We start from the raw sequence: 18,781 nt of genomic DNA on the forward strand, positions 1-18,781 counted from the left end.
TACAATCTTTTCCTCATATTTTGATGGTTATTTGAACTTGTGGGACATTAAAAAACAAATATCCCATCCGGATATCACTTTGGGCCAAAATTCCACACATTCTCCATCCATTCTATAAATCCCTAAGAGATTCCACACATTCCACACATTCTCTGTGCAATCCTTTATATCAATTCTTTCACATTCCATACATTCCATCCCATATATTGCATGCATTCCGCACATACTCTAAAGCAGGGATGGACAACTTCAGTCCTGGAGGGCCACTGCCCAGCAGAGTTTAGCTCCAACCCTAATCAAACACACCTGAACCAGCTAATCAAGGTCTTTAGGATTAGAAAGTTATAGGCAAGTGAGTTATCATCAGGGATGGAGATAAACTCTGCACGACACTGGCCCTCCAGGACCGGAGTTGCCCATCCCTGCTCTAAAGCATGCATATTATTAATTCAACACATTCTCCTTTCATTCTATGAGAATTCTCTGAAACATGCTAAATCATTCTATAAAATCAAAGCACATTCCACACTTTCTATATGCATTTTACACAATTCCATAAATTCTGAATCAAATGCTGATGAAGGTCAGGTGGGCACTCACTGCATGGAGACGGTGGACGGCATGGCAGAAGGAAGCTTGGATCCACCGCCACTCTCCACCAGCTCGATGGCCTGCTTCATCTCCATCTTGTGGTAGAAGGCGATCAGCTGAGGTTCTCTGGAGCGCTCACCCGCTATCAGGCACTTCTTCACGTACTTCTTATTGAACCGGTTCAGTCTGGAAATGAGAAGGAAATTGTGAAGCTTCTGAAATGATCGCTAGAGGGTTATTTTTATTTTCTGCAGAAGTCCAGATAACAAACCCCTGCCTTCAGCATCATCAGTGGCAGAGGAAACACTAAAGCTGTGTCTGAAATTAATGTGGTACTGTTGAGACGGGCACACACACCTTTAAATACTTTATATAAATACATTAAATACTAACTATAAAAAATATATTTATTTATAATAAATATATGTATATACACCAAGATGATGTGTGGTTCATAAGAACAATTTGAAACTCTTGACATCAAGCATGCTTTTGTAACACTGCATTAAATGGACCAAACTACTTCTCTGATCCTAAATTTAATCCTAAAACTCACTTTCTCTGCTGCAACAACAGCAGCAGCAGCAGCAGCAGCAGCAAAGCATATAAGGATTAAAAAGAATGTGACCTCAACCAGATAAACTAAAATCATGTCTGATTTCAATGGCCAAACATCACCGACGCCACCCATTCAAACACAGATCACATCTACATTCTTCATCAATCATCTAAACCAGACGTAGGAGTCATTATGATTTCAATTTAGACAATCACAAAATTTGACTTTTTCGTTTTTATACATACTTGTCCTTCCAGTGATGATGTCCATAATGCCCGCAGATATCCTCAATGCCAGTTAGCAGATGGTCCAAAAACTAAAGACAACAAATCGAAAATGTACTCGCTATTAACACAAACGACAATGTCTGGCCATAATAAAGCTACAGCTGATTATGATGTTGACAGTGAGCAATAAAGTGGACAGCAGAGTGATTTCTGCCAGTCACTCAAAGCATTAAAGATGATGAGATGCTCATGCAAATGGGTGTTTCCATAGCAACAATCAGTTTTATAAGTGGTGAATAAATGCCAATTTTTGGGCAAAATGTTCTGTACTGAGTTTTCTGGAGTGGATCCAAGCTCATGTCTACATACAAACCACATCCTGCTTTTTCTGAAGAACATTCACATTAAACTCATGAGGAAAGAGACTATGTAAACATTTAAGTTCATATTTAACACACACACACACACACACACACACACACACATATTATATATATATATATATATATATATATATATATATATATATATATATATATATATATATATATATACACACATATATATATATATACACACATATTATATATACACACATATTATATATACACACATATTATATATATATATATATATATATATATATATACACACACACACACACACAACAGTTCTGTCTGGTTCTCGAATCTGATTGGCTGATAGCCATGCGATATTTCAGTGATAACAGCACTCCTACTGCCTTTTCACCGTTTGTATCACTCCGCTTGAAGTGACCATCATGGCGGCCGATCAAATCAACCGTAACTTTTACAAATACTACTTCTTGTACCACGAACTGTAGTTTTAATATTTTTTTAGGCGAGAATGTAATTGTTTCGACCTGAAATATGTGACTCATATTTAATAACAGCGCCTATTTTACAATTGTTTTGACGTTTTCGGAGATGCGATCTCGAGTGCGTCAGCGGCCGTTCAGTGATTCTGTAACCGCCGAGAACAGCTTCATCTCGGCCAGTGCCTCTGGGATTTGCCGCTGGCTCTTATCGTGGTTAAACACGAGACATAATTCAATTTGAGTACATAGAACGGGCAATCTTTGGTCTTATTAATCTATTATTTGTTCCAGAGCAAGTCGAATTGTGCTATATTAAATTTGATAATAATAAACGTTACGTTACATCCTTATATAGCACATTGACTACAACTAGACGGGGCATATCAGACTCTTCTCCGCTTCAAATATGTAAAACATTAAACTTTATAAACATATGTTTTTTTGAGTAAAGAAAACGCTTTACAATTTTTTTTTTTCAAACATCTGATCTTTCTTTACCCTTGCATTGCACACAGAGATGTCCAAACTGCGTGCGCACTTCATTCAGGAGGTGAGGCGGATTAATGAAGTTTGATTGACAGTTTGAGGATCCAATGGAGTTAGAAGGTTTTGTCACAAGCTCTTTAAAATCCTTTTCATTCGTTAAATATTTGTAAAACCCACATAACAGCGTAAATGGTGACCTATTTATTTTTTATTTTTTAATTACTAGTGCTTTATGTTTGACTGAACTGTACAGTTGTGCTTATATGTTGTTCAATAAATATTATTTTATATAAATATGTCCATTAAGTAATATGGATTGAGTGAACATTACATTAATACGCCATTAGATGGCGGCAACACTTTACAGGAGAATTAGTCAGTGAGTCATAAGAGACTTTTAAATTGAAAGGAACTTTTGCAAAAGGAAGTTGTTTTAGCGCTGTGGTGTTATGGATGGAAAATTCCCAAAGCTGAAAAAAGAATACAAAGATCGCTTACCTCAGCGGACATTCAAACGGACTTGTATAAAGGATGTAATATTATGGACATCGACTTGGTGAATGAATGTAACGTTAATGCAATATAACAGACACAGGTAATAACCTACTCTCTCTCTCTCGCGCGCTCTCTCTCTCTCTAATACTGTAGAAAATTCAATGTGTTTCAATGAAGCGACTCAATGTTCCTTCGTTACTAGTTCTGAAGTGACGTTTTAGAATTAGTAACGGAGGCTTGGTCCAACTGTCAAATTGAGATTTGAATCCGTGGCGGAAGGAAGTAGTGCTGCACAAAAGAGGGTTTTAAAGACACTCCGTTGTTGTTCTTATTTATTTACACACTCGTGCCGTCGAACTGTTGTATAAACGCAATATCACACTCGTAGCCGTGCGATATGGTTGTATATCAGCACGCTGTCTTTATGCATTCATAACGAATTTACGAATCACAGCGTGCTGATATACAGCCATATCGCACGGCTACGAGAGTGATATTGCTCATATATATATATATATATATATATCAGTGGCGTGCAGTGGTGCTCTGAAATGAGACGGCACCTTTTTTTTTATTTTTATGAATCATTGTAAATTCATGTGCATTACTCTTAAAGTTGACAAATCTTCCTTGTTAAATGAACATTACTTTACAGTACATCAAAAAAAAAAAAAAAGAAACCAAATACAACTCTATTTTGTAATTTTACATTAACAATGCAATGTTCTATTTATCAAAGTCAATCTCATCAAGCATCAAGTGTTTTAAGCATTTCTACATTCATTCCAAAATAATAACTAAAGGCAATAATAATTTAAACAATATATTTTGTTTATTGCGGTTTTTCTTTTTAATTGTCAACCTAGAATATTTAGGATCAGTCATGCTCTGTAAAAACCGTCTGTCACAGACACGAATTGCATTTTTAATTTCACCAAGCTGATTGCACTAAAAACCCCCCGCAGTAATCATGCTTTCAGTCCATTTCAAGTTTGATTTTGACGTGACATAAAGCGATGATATCAAACTAGGTGATCTGTTTACTTACTTTTCGATTAGTCTTCCGATTGACGCCATCATTTGTTCAGTCAAACCTACGCGCGGAACGCGCACGTCAACGAGAGGCGGGATTTATCGCACAAACCAATCATATCCAATCATAACCAATTACATCCAATCATAGCGCGATGGAGACATTGCCTCCTCTCATGTGACTTTCCCCCATTCATTCTCAATTACCCCCCACAAAACCCACTGCACGCCGGGGTTCTGATGATTTTCTATGGATTCCTATGAGAGGAAAGGGAGGCATGACTCCTCTGTGTAACTTTACCTGCGGGTGTCGCTGTTGGGCAGTGTTCCTTAAGAAATACGCGAGACTTGCGCTCTTTTTAATGTCATAATTTGTAATATTTGTGTTGTTTTATGTAATATGGATTATTTTCTCATCCTATTTTTTTGAGGAGGCACTGCCTCCCTTGCCTACTCGGAGGAAACGTCCCTGATTATTTAATATATATATATATATATATATATATATATATATATATATATATATATATATATATATATATATATATATATATATATATATATATATATATATATATATATATATATATATACACACACACACACACACACACACACACATATATATATACACATACATAAATATATACACATACATATATATATAATTTTTGATGGTGTTTCTCTTTAGATTCTAATGAATGCATTTACCATTACTGTTTTAGTCATATTTTACTTCAATTTACTTTTAAATTAGCATAAATAATAATGAAAATGTATTTTGCATTATGCATTTGCTGCATTTGCATTAATAATTAAATTTTTCTCTTCATTACAGTAAAAAGAATGTGCTTGAGTCTCATAAAATTAATATCAAAATGCAAACAATCATAGTGGTCCTAAAATGGGCTTTATTTTCTTTATGCAAAATATAATTGAATAAATGAATGGCTCAATAACTTACTCATTTAGACATTAACGCCACCTACTGGCAGTTTTATATTAATAAAAAATTTTGTGTATGAAGACTTTGGGTATAATATGCCACAGTTTACTTTATTTTGCTATCCTCACTTCATTAATGAACTATAGTGTCCTTCACCAACTAGTAAAAATATATTTTAAAAAAATTATATCTAGTGTCTGAATAATTTTTGGTTTGTGTATATTAATATTATATTAATATTTATATATATATATATATATAAATCAAGTTGCTATTTCTGTAAACACAGAACCATACACATAATAAACATGCATAAGATCATATCATAGAAAAATCACAATGGTCCTAAAAATGGGCTTTATTTTCTTTATGCAAAATATTATTTTATTTTATTTTTTTCCATTTTACGGTGAAATGTGACCTGAAAATATTCTGGAGAGATTTTGTGAAATTCATCTGGTCACTTGGTATTAAAATGTTCTGATTCCTGTAATTCTAAAAAAAAAAATATCAAGCTGCATGTCTGTATGAAACTGTGACTGTACCAGCAAACAACCAGCAGGTGGCACTCAAACACCTTCAGTAGGACTGGATGTTACACAAACTCAAACAAGTGAACAAAATAAGTCAATTTTAATAATTAACTCATCTAACAAAGCTGAACAGGAAACTCAAACCTGTGTGTGAATCTCCTCATTAATGGATCGCTTTGTTTCCTGTTTCTTCTTCACTGCGAGGAGGTCCACCAGAGGTCGAATGGTCATACCCTGCCAACACAAAGAGAGAGGAGGGAAACTGATGTATGCTTTCAGATGGTCCTATTTAAATGCAAACGATACAGCTTCATTCATTCAAACTATGCAGTGTAACATGTTTGTGTGTGTGTAAGAATATGGGCATTAAAATAGGAATAGAAAGGGATTTTATAATTATAATTCTCTGATTCCAAAAAAATAAAATAATAAAATCAAACCCTCCTGACTACTGAAAGAACTGCAAGTCATGACAATTACATTTACACACAGTGGGCGGTGCCTCCTGTCCTTCAACCCTGAGCTGTAATTCATAGCATGTCCTCACTTGTCCATATCATGATTTTTTTATACTATGCTGAGCAATGAAAGACAGGGCTGTGGCTGTGACTGTGGCTGCAGCATTTATTACATTGCAGTTGAGGGTTTTTCCTCAAGGTCAGATGCTGACAGAGATCAAGCTACACCGCATACAGCAATAACAAATGCACCATCACATCTGACACTGCAAGCTGTCTCTACCTTCCACTTCCTGTGAAAAGCACAAACTCTATGCAGCAAGAAAAAAAAAAAAAAAGATCGTCACCCATATGCAGCAGCCCCAAATGGTCCACGTAAAATTGTACGAGTCACTGCATTGCATTGAAAAAAAATAAAAATAAAATAAAATAAAAAAATAAAAGCACAACTGTCAAGCAAAACAGAAACCGAGATCTGTGCCCAAAAGGCATTGGCCCCAAATAGTGCACCTAAAGCTGGATGAAACTCACTGCAATAGATATAACTGCATAGTAAAATAAAATAAAATTAAATAAAAATATGAAATTAAATAAAGATATAAATAAAAAAATAAAATAAATATAAAACAAATATTAAATAAAAAATATTAAAAAAAAAATCAAATATAAACAAAATTAGAAACAATAAAAAACCAATAAAATAATTAAAAAAAAAAATTATATATATATATATTTAATTATTTTTTTATTATTTTATTGGTTTTTTTATTATTTATTATTTATTATATATATATATAAAAAAATGTTGTGTATGAAGACTTTGGGTATAACATATATATATATATATATATGTTAAATAAATATATATATGTTAAATAAAATTAATTTATATATATTATCTTTTTTCTTTTTTTTTTAATTAAATGGATAGCACAATTGTCAGGTCTGCACCTAAAGGCAATGACCCCAATGACCTAAAAATGTACTTAATTCACTGCATTAGATTTTTTACATTTTACAAAGACATTTTTTTTTACCATCGATAAACTGAATAACAGTTTAAAAATTATAACAATAAAAATCCAGTTAAGAAAGTAAATGCAGTATTATTTCATTATGATTTCATAAGAAAGTTTTGTCTTTACTTTTAAAAAAGGCCTCAGTTTGATATTATGATTAAATCTAATGCAGTCATACATTTTGAAGTGTGTCCTGAACATAACACACAAATAGGGTAACACAAACTTCGCAATTTGAGACCGTCCCTTATGTCCTTGTTTAAATGTGTGAATAGAGACACACCATTTAAACCTGACACCAACATGATTTCAACACCAGAACACAAACTAGAAGACCAACATTCTTCCAGCAGCCTCCACAATAGAGAGAAAACTTCCTGGAATCTTCCATTGTAATGAATTCTCCAAAGTGGCACAGAGAAACCTAACACCTGGCTGAGTCATCTTGGTGAGGCATTAAAATGTGAGGGATTTACTATATTCCACAAAAACTTGTGAGAAGATTAGCGCTGCAAAGCCATTCGCATCATTAACCTGAGGAGAGTGATGATGCATTGACCCTAAACCACTCAAGATATGCTAAAACAACTCTGATACATCAGCCCCCATCAGCAAATCCAAGAAACAAATATGCTAAGATTTGGATCTGGCCATTTTGGTGTACTGTACACAGAGTCTACGGTGGTCCTGCTCTTTTATAACACTGCTTTCACAAACGCAGAAAGACTCACGTTACGGTATGAATCATTCAAAACATGAATGAAGAGGGTTACTTTCACCACTGCCATTTACAGCACCTCATGCATATCTCAAAGCCTTCAGGGCTCCTGCAGCTCTCCCAAAGTGCCGTCAGCTGAAGGAATAATGGTGTAAAACACTCACAGCAAAAGCAAATAAACGATACAATGTTCGATAATCCACCACCCAGTATACCCTGATCGGGCGTAAGGCTTTTCAATAAACAAGTCTGGCCCTGTTTCCACCTGGTATTAAGATGCATTTTGGTCGATCGGATCACAAGTGGACGACGCTAAATACAGGTGTAAACGGGGTCTAAAATGTTTCGAGCTTGTCCACTTTCGACCACTTCCAGAGGTAGCTGAAAACGCATCCGACCGGATTGCTTTTGTAGTGTAAACTTGTGGTTGAATAGCCACTAAAAGCCGCAGGTCTTTCAGGTGTCAGAACAGAAACGAAAGCTGATGCTCTCTGTATGTTTTTCTGTCGCCTCCGGGCGCATTTATATGTAAATTGCACAAGCATATTTTGTCTATTATATTGAAAGATCTGAAAAACCCTTACATTTACCCACCCATAGACCCTCCCCTTGAAGAAATCAGTACAGAAGTGGTTGAAAGTGGACAAAAGAGATGGATTAAAATACCAGGTGTAATCCGAATATGGCCAGACCGCCTTCCTTATTCAACGTACGCAGAAAGTGTAAGTGTAAAACTCTTGCTGCTCACAAAGCTTACTCTACGTCATGCACCTTCCCTATTAAACTTATGGAAAAAGTGTAATTGACGCGATGCCAGTTTACACTTCTTCGTAACCTGTATACGGAAGGCATACAGTCTGGGGGAAGCTCGATATTTAACTTAACTTAAAATATGGATATTTATTTAACACAAAAGCATCGTTTCTCTTCAGAAGGCCTTTATTAACCCTTCCAGAGCTGTTTGGAGCACATATTTATGATGGGTGGATGTGGATGGAAGCACTTTCTTCAGCTCATACTCATTAAACCCTATCACTAGGGCTGTCGCAATAACCGCAATATCGTAATACCACGCTATTTACGAGCCAACCGCAGAGGACTGCAAATAACGCAGCAACCGTAATATTTGCATTTTTTTTTTTTTGTAAGGTATGTACTTCTCATTTTACACTTTATGGTAATTTGTACAGAGGCTCCGTAGATTTGCACTAAACAGACATTGAATGTGAGCAAGATTGACTGAGCGCGTGCGATTACCTGCATCTGTCCTTTAGGCCGAGACATAATTCGTGAAAAAAGGTTGTCATGTCCAAGGATAGAAATCTCTTCCTTAGCATCGACACATTACTGGTCAGCTGAGCCTTATAAAGTGGTGCTCAAAGTTAAAATGATTTCAACAGCTTGTTTCATTACATCGCTCTTTAAATTAATCAGCGTTTTTGAACGTGCAGTTGAATGAGTGGTTTAAAGACTCAAACACAGTCCCTTGCCACCAACAATGTAATTGCACTGACTGACAGCCTGTCTGGAACGCGCAGAGATGAGTAGTTCTGCTTATACTCGTGAAATATCAGCAGAAAGTCTCTCGTTTAGGCTCGTTAAAGCTTGGATGCATCAGGATATTTATTAATATTTCTGTAATTATGTTCATCAGAAAGAAGAAAGTCATATATACCTACAACAGCTTGAGGGTGAGAAAAGGCTTGGGCTAATTTTCATTTCAAAGTGAACTAATCCTTTAAGATAATCATTCGATCATATTTGAATCCATTTCACAGAAATTCATCGACAAATTCATTATGCTGAAATCCACAAATATTTTGCCTAATCATCAGTGCTAGGGTTCTGTAGATGTAATCATTCATCTTCACACAATATTGCATTAATTTATCCATGCATTGACTTTATAATTAATCATTTCATTTATTTAATATTTTACATTTATTAATATGATGTTCAGAATGTTATTTTTATTTTTTGAATTCAATCAAATTGTTTCCTAAAGTTAAAAAAAAAGTGTGTTTTATAATTTATTATTTAATTTATTTTATATTTTACATAATTTATATGACATTTAGGTAACACTTTAGTTTAGGGTCCAATACACACTATTAACTATCTGCTTATTAGCATGCATATTACTAGGATACTGGGTGTTTATTAGTTTATTATAATATAATATAATATAATATAATATAATATAATATAATATAATATAATATAATATAATATAATATAATATAATATAATATAATATAATATAATATAATATAATATAATATAATATAATATAATATAATATATATAAAAACACACATATACATATATACATGGTATGGACAAGAGAAAAGGTCTTACTGCTAGACACTGACCTGCACAAATACAGTGAAGAAGATGACAGTGATGATGGCAGTGAGGAACATGTTTCTCATGGGGAAGTGATTGGGGTTGAGCAGGTAGACCAGGGAGAAGGCAATCGCTCCTCTCAGTCCACCGTAAGCTATAATAAACTGGTCCTTAGTGGTGAGTTTCACGATACGGAACTTGTTGATGATGAAGGTCAAGCCGACAACACCTTTGGATGAAACAAAATGTTTAATTAAACTCAAGTGAAAAGTGTGCCAACATTCAAATCCTTAGGGCATTAATCGAACAGAACTGTTTCTTTAATTAGGCAAACAGTAATAATTAGGAAAATGGTAATAACATTAATTAATATAAAAGTAGTATTTTAAAATTAGTTCAGAACTACTTAAAGATGGTGGACCTTCACTGAACCCATGACGCAAACACACAATCGCAATACTGTTTTGAGTCATACTACATATAAGCTGTGAGTTATACTAGTGAAATCTAGTGAATAATTCCTGTAAATCCATTTCAGGATGTCACACGAACTGTGGTGTCTCTCTTTACTCACCCAGAACACGAGCCACCAGAGAGAGAATGACGGTCATGATGACGAAGGTCCAGTTCCAGCGGTGTGGCCCGGCCACTGTCGACACTCCCAAGAAGATAAAGATGAGCGTGTCGCTCACACTGCTCCACATCTTCAAGAAGTACTTGATGGTGGTGTGGGATTTATGGGATATGTTGGCCTCTACGTAGGGACGCGTGACGGCACCACACGCTATTAGCCTGGAAGCAGAAGAATCGCCTAGGTTAATGATCTGATCGGACAAACCAGGACGGCTTGAAAGGCATTTTGGTCAGCCAGTTTGGGCTGCGTGATATGGCCAAAAACGTTTTTCACAGTGTTTTTTTCCATTTCATTCATTATTGATGTTTATCACAATATTCATTTCATACCATTAATGGGGAATGAAATGCATTCCATGTTTGGAATGCATTAGACCTTGAGAATGAATGTAAACATAACTTTTATATACAGCATTTACTACAACATTCAAAATGGCCAATATGGAAAAATTGGATATCATTAGACTCTGAATCTGACGAGAGCACTTATATAATTTTTTTAGGCAAACCATTCAGAAGATTTAAGCAAAAAAGGCAATTTTTCATATCTCCTGACCTGTAGGTTGCGCTGTGCCGAAACGCTAAACGTAGCCTCAGGTCATGCTTGGGATGACATGTACCAAGTTTAGTCTGAATACATTAAAGCGTTGTGTACATATATAGGCTCGCATCCAATTTGGCATGCTCTTGGCAAATTCATTTGCGCATTATTAGTTGGGTTTATCAAAAAAATTTTGAAAACGTTTTGCCAGTTTTGATGGAAAATTATGTCATAGGATGCAATCAAATCATCTTAAGCCAAGAAATAAGAGGAAAAAAATATTTTGTTCTAATTATGGTTCAAAAGTTATTAGCATAAATGTAAGTGAAACTTTGGACAGTTGGTGGCACCAGAGAGATTGAGTTAGAGACTCCAAATTTGCAGTGGGGAATGTTTGGACTGACCTCTATCAGTGTGCCAAATTTCACAACTTTTTACCATACAGTTTTATGGGCTGCCATAGACTATCAGAGCAGAAGAAGAAGCAGAAGAATAATAAGAAAACTAACGGATACAATACAATTGCACCTTCAGTGCTTGGCCCCTAATAATACAATTTATTAATGCATAATATTGTAGTAGTATTATTATTATTATTACTTTGTGAATTAATATAAGAATCATATATTTCGGTCATAATTCCAATTTATCGCCCAGCCCTACAGGCCGTTGAACTCTGGGGTCCAAGTGTGGTTGAATTTTGACAGGACCTTGAATTTTGCCCCACACCAGCAATTTGCATAACTTTTAATAATTCATCAAAATACATTAGCATACGCCCTTGACAGAGAACATCTCAATTTCCCCTCATTTATCTCAAAGTGTGAGGAACTAATTCCACCTATAGTCGAAAGTGTTAAAGTCAACTGCAGCAACCAGAGTATTATGGAAGTGCTAACTATCGCCACCTGTTCAATGTATGACCTGCTATAATACACAGTTAAATTTACGTAGTTCCTGTGAATGCTTACTGATGCAGTTCACATCTGATTGGGATCACGTTATCAGGAGTTGATCATTTTGACTCCTGTGCTCGTGAGGCGGCTCCTCCTCTGTCATTAGTTCCTCTTTTTGTCACAACATTTCCTGTAACCACACTGAGGCGTGCCTTTAGGAGTAACGTTTTGCATAAAAAGATATTTCACATCTCAAAAACAAAAGAAATATGCCATTTAGAACAATAAGAGCAATACACCATTCAAGGCCGTGTGGTGTCCTCATGTCTTATGTTTTTTTTAATAAAAGGTTTTTTTCGGGGTTAAACAAGAGACGAAATGTACCCTTTTTAGTCATGTCAAAGCAAATGCATGAATAAATATCAGTCCTGTAGCTCAAAGAACAGATAGTGGCATGCTAATGTCATTTCCAGATATACAGTAGGTTTCTGAAACACCCAATGGTGCAACTTTGACACATCATCAGTGATAAATGATCTGTCCAAGTTGCACCATTGCGTATTTCAGAAACTGACGTATATCTGGGAATGACATTAGTATTGCTAGCGCCATTTCCAGATAAATAAACTGATATGTAAGTCACTTTGGATGAAAGCATCTGCCAAATAGATCATTTTGGTGTTTTCAAACAGCAATGACGGAGCCTATCTGTTGGCAGAAAATGACAGTTCTCTGAACCCACAGAATAAAATAATAAAAAAGGTCATTTTGAGTTTATACCTCACAATTCTGAATTTCTGACTTCACAAAGACTGAATTTATGACTTCACAAAGACTGAATTTATTTGATCAAAAATACAGAAAAAGTGTACTACTGTGAAATATTATTACAATTTCAAATAACTGTTTTCTTTGTGAATAAACTGTAATATGTAATTTATTTCTGTGATCAAAGCTGAATTTTCAGAATCATTATTCCAGTCTTCAGTGTCACATGATCCTTCAGAAATAATTGTAATATAATGATTTGCTGCTCAGGAAACATTTCCTATATGAATGAATGAATGAATGAATATTTTTATTTAAGAGTCATGCACTCATGGTGCCCAGCCTGCTTGGGCTTATATGACACTATTCAGTCATTAGGAAAGATGTCCATCAAAATTGTATTATTAAATACAATAAAACAATATAATAAGCCACAATATCCTGACATAATCACAACTAAATCACCTCATCTCAGGATACAAAGTCTTAATGTCCATGCCTTCTCAACAAAGGTTGCCATACAAAAAAATTCATTTTCAAATAACCAAAACATAATTTCACCTTCAGCCAGCCAAAACAGATCCAGATTTTTCTGTTGCATCATATTATACAAATCAATTCTTAAATTGTTGTACAGTGGGCAATAAAACATAAAATGAAATTCATCCACCGCCAAACATAAATCACATACAGAACATAACCTGTCCTCCTCTGGGACTCCTATAATTATCAATGTTGAAAACGGTTGTGCTGATTAATATTTTTTTTGTGGAAACTGTGAAACTTTTTTTTTTTTTTCAGGATTCTTTGATGAATAGAACGTTCAAAAGAACAGCATTTATTTTAAATAAATCATTTGTAACATTATATATATGTCACATTTGAAGTTAAAAAATTATTACCTGTACTGCCCAGCCCTATTCAAAACTATCCTTTTTTAATTGTTTTGTTGTAAGAGGCAGAAAGGTGTTGCTAACTTTGAGACACATAGTGAATTACTGCTCCATCTCTAGGCCTCAGACTCTTTTTATCATCCATTCAACCGTCACCAGGTCATAACCGAGAGCCATCTTCAGCACAGAAGTATTGACCGAGCTCTGACAGCCTTTTACTTATGAGCCGTGCAGACGCAGTGAATCCAAATGCCTTTAGACAATATATCAAGTATCGGCGACAAGCTGTTAAATCACTGGATGCTTTCAAACTGGAGAAATAGCAGCCCTGACCAGTTTCATCTGGCCCTGTTTATTGATTTTATCATTTAGTCAGAAACAGAAAAAGCTCTTGTGCAATTCTGGAGTCTTCTGCAAAAGGCATCCGACGCTTACAACTACATTCAAATATTAAAGAAATTAAACGCATAAATCAACATAAAATATTAACATTTACATTCTTGATGCATGTTCCAGAAACATTAAACATTATCAATCTGTGCATGTTATTTCAAATAAAAATGTCAATTTTCCAGCAAAAAGTAATAACTTCACGGTAATGAAAGTATTAATTTAGCAAAATTCTTTAATTATAACATGAATTCAGCTGTATTCATGCTGCATCAGCTACTGATACTTATAGGCCAATTTTTATCAAACGATTTTTGATCAACTGCGTGAAAAAGGCACTGAGTTGTATCATGTCTGCTGCATTCAAAGTTTTTCCTTGGGTAAAATAATTAAATAGTTGCCAAAAAAAAGAAAAGTAAACTGTACAAAATATAGTTTGAGCAAAAATAACATCTGAAGGTTGTCATGTTTTGTTTTCTTACTTTGTGCCTCTCTAATAATGTTGGCCTGTTGAATGTTAAATGGATCCAATCCATGTTTTGATGATACAGCGATAAACTAGCTAGTATACCTCAATCATTGTGTTTTTGAACTGCTAATTTATTAGCTTTCTTTAATCTTTATCTAGAAATATATTTTAATGGTAAAAGTTTAAATAAGTGAGCAAGTGACAATATCGATATTGGATTTGGCCAATAGTTTTTTTTTTTTGTTTAAACAAATCCTGTCGGTGCATCCCTAGTAATTATTCAGCTCAATTTAGTACAAGGTTGATTCAGTTTAGTTCATCAATTATGAAACTAACTCAATTCAACTATAAAGCAGCTCTACAGAAGTGGTAACTTACGCCATGATGCCGGAGAGATGGAACACCTCGGCGGACAGGTAAGCCATGTAGCTGTAGAGGAAGACAAACAGAGGCTCGATGACACGAGTATGCGAGGTGAACCGTGAAGTGAAGGCTGCCAGGATGCCGTAGATGGCGCCCACCACGATACCACCCAACGACACCACCAGGAAACACACGATACCCAGAAACACATCTGTGACAGTGATCGTACCCACACTGGAATACTCCTCAAAAAGATGGTAGAGCACCTACAGAGAAGAACAACAAGAAGTGTGCATCAGAAATTAACACAATACAGAGCATCAGAACCATGTGATGTTATATGATGTAATGAGTGATGTGATATGCAGTGTTGGGCACGTTAAAAAAGCAATTAGTTATAGTTACTAGTTACTGAGTTACATCATTATAAAAGTAAGTAATTACCAGGGAAAGTAACTATTTCGTTAATTTTGTTAGAAAATAAAAAATAAAAATATGCCAAATAAATTGAATGCCCCCAATATTTAATATAAGTCTAAGAATAAATTATTCTTGATCCGACTCATGACTCATGGTCCGCTCTTGCTCACGACATGAAATTTCTCTGTACTGTGTTGGTTTCATATTTATGTTTAATAAATATAAATCCTATGTTATGTTTTAAATCCATTTATTTGATTATGAAAAGTGAACAGCATGAGTAAGATGCATCATAAGATGCGCAGTTTATCAGGAGACATGGAGTGGGTCAGACATGATTTTGACCACTTGAAGTTTTGCTTTGTAGAAAGCCTTTCTTTAAAGTGAATTTCTTTTCGTAAAAATTGTATCTTATTTTTAATCAATGTTTCATCAACCAGTTGCCTGGATTTAATAAATAAGAAGCAAATATAGCAGACAATAAAATCATGACATGGAGGCGCCAGCGCGATCACTGGCACGTGAACTGGAGCGCGCCTTATAGGCTAAATGTACCGAAACTCAGCGTATAGGCTGCTTGCCTCGCAGACATGAGAAATATATCTATAGAAAGCTTGAAATATCTAAAAATGAAAAGAAAGAGGCTACTCTGATTATGTAGCCTAATCCGAATGAAATGTGCATTCTCTCTCTAGGCGTGTCCAGTATGAGCAGATGATGAGAGTCAGCAATGTCAACTTCATCTTTGCAGCTGACACCGATTCAGAAAACATTACTTTATTAATAAACAATCAAAATGTCTCCTTGCTGTTTTTGTCACATTCATAATCATTACTTTGCTGGTTCTTTATGGCAATTATGCATGCACTTGAGTGCTATATAGCCTATATTATGTAAACGCTCATTATTATGGTTTATTCTCTCCAATATTAAAGAAATTAAATTAATATAAATGTGATTAGTCAACTAATGGCTTAAATGAACAACTACTAGTCGACTAGAAAAAAAAACTTATTTCACATATTTTCGATCAAGCATCAAAAAGGGTATTCTGGTTTGAGCTTGCACTTCGCTCGCATGCTCTGACAGAAACACACACTGCGCATCGTACATTATTATCAGTTTAAAATTATATTTGTGTATGTCTAACCCCAACACACACCAGAGAAAAAACTTTGCAGGTCCTATGGCTGAGAGATAGGCTACTCTGATGAAAACCGCTTCAGGGAGCTCAATTATAGGCTGAGTAACGCTGCATTTTTTTTTTGTCAGTAACAGTAACAGCATTGTAACAGGAGAAAAATTTGTTTGATTACTCGTTACTGAAAAAAGTAACGGCGTTAGTAACGCTGTTTATTTATAACGCCGTTATTCCCATCACTGGTGTTATGTGATGTGATGAGTCATGTGATGTGATGTGATGAGTGATATGATGAGTGATGTGATGAGTCATATGAGTGATGTGATATGTGATGTGATGAGTCATGTGATGCGATATAGTGTGATATGATGTGATGAGTGATGTGATATAGTGTGAAATGATGAATGATGTGATGAGTGATGCGATATGTGATGAGTGATGTGATGTGAATTAATAGTAACACTTTACAATAAGGTTCCATTTGATAACTACATTAGTTAACATGAACTAACAATAAAACAAAAATCTAAAGCATTTATTAATCTTAATAAATGTCAGAAGTTCTGTTAATATCTGCTAGTATCTGTTAATATTATTTAATGGACCCCCAGCTAACATGAACTAACAATTAACAATTGTATTTTCATTAAATCAAGCATAGTGTTTGTTCTGGCAGGTCACATCAGCTGACTCTCAGCTGATCCACATCTACCTATAGGAGTACAATGCCTATTACAGCATCCCTGTATATAAGGTCCATTTAGTATTATCAGTAGCTTTACCGCATTACTCAGGAGCTAATTACCCTCCCTCAGCGGCAGCTCCTCCACTCATCTAGTCAGGACTTGGCCTTCTGATAGTCCTCTTCAAATTTAATGTCGTTACATTAAATTATTGAACATTAATGATATCTGCAACACATTTATGTTGGTTCAGTTCTGTTTACCCTAGGGAGTTATCACTGCTATCCCTGCTCTTATTTATGCAAGGCTGCATGGATGGGCAAGGACTTCTTGCCCAGAACAGAACCATACAACTAATAATTTAAACTATATGCTAATTGTAATCATCTTTGATGATAGTGGTCCTGACAGAACTAACATTGTAACAGATGTACTGCTCAGTGTTAATGTTAGTGTATACATTTAACTATTCATGAATAGGGTCCCACTTTATATTAAGTAGCCTTAACTACTATGTACTTACATTAAAAAATAAGTACATATGTACTTATTGGGTTCATATTGAATTGCAAAACTCTTTTGCTACTATTGAGGTGGGATATGGGTAAGGTTAGGGAAAGCTTTGGTGGTATGGTTAGGTTTAAGGATAGGGGTAAGGGTTAAGGGATGGGTTAACAGTGTAATTATAAATGTAATTACAGAACTTAATTACAGATGTAATTACATGCAGGTGTTTTTAAAATATAAGTGCAATGTAAAAACATGTACACAATAAGTGCATTGTATCAAATGATTAATTTAAATGTAAGTGCATAGCAGTTAAGGCCACTTAATATAAAGTGGGATTGTAAAGTGTTAACATTTAGTTAATTAGATAGATGCAAGTTACACAGATATTTTCCACATAGTTTAGTACTTTTGCTGTGACTTTATGGGCTTCTTGCTTAATATAAGAATATCTGTAAACAAACATCATTTAGTATTCATTGTTTTATGCCGAGCTACACAGCATTAGACTCCTTATGAAATAAAATACATTCAATAGTATCAGTAAACATTCATTCAATAAACTCAATAAACATTAATTTACCGCTTCCCAGCTGAGATGTGCATAACTGGACAACAAATACTCATTAGATTACAGGAGAGGACGTCACCAAATGCCTGAAATCATGTTTGACTTCTTTCATTGATCACATTCTAAGTGTAATTTGTTTCATATAAACCACTTGAGACAGAAGCTCATTCAAAGCATGAGGTCAAACCATTGAGGAAAAACAGTTAAGGTAATGGAAACGACATGCCTCTTCAATAGGGCTCAATCACCTGATAAATT

General features: G+C 34.9%; 1 protein-coding gene across 1 annotated transcript in view; it reads right to left on the bottom strand.

Moving 5' to 3' along the window:
* Window positions 1-18,781, bottom strand: part of slc9a1a (solute carrier family 9 member A1a) — a 49,335-nt gene that overhangs the window by 9,708 nt on the left and 20,846 nt on the right. Inside the window, exons 3-8 of the mRNA XM_067411663.1 lie at window positions 15,217-15,467; window positions 10,823-11,040; window positions 10,275-10,477; window positions 5,852-5,941; window positions 1,396-1,466; window positions 601-777 (exon numbers count right to left, since the gene is read on the bottom strand). Of these exons, the coding sequence (XP_067267764.1) occupies window positions 601-777; window positions 1,396-1,466; window positions 5,852-5,941; window positions 10,275-10,477; window positions 10,823-11,040; window positions 15,217-15,467 (1,010 nt within the window). The remainder of the gene's footprint in view (window positions 1-600; window positions 778-1,395; window positions 1,467-5,851; window positions 5,942-10,274; window positions 10,478-10,822; window positions 11,041-15,216; window positions 15,468-18,781) is intronic.

This window comes from Chanodichthys erythropterus, chromosome 2, assembly GCF_024489055.1.
Source record: "Chanodichthys erythropterus isolate Z2021 chromosome 2, ASM2448905v1, whole genome shotgun sequence".
In the NCBI taxonomy this organism is placed as follows: domain Eukaryota; kingdom Metazoa; phylum Chordata; class Actinopteri; order Cypriniformes; family Xenocyprididae; genus Chanodichthys; species Chanodichthys erythropterus.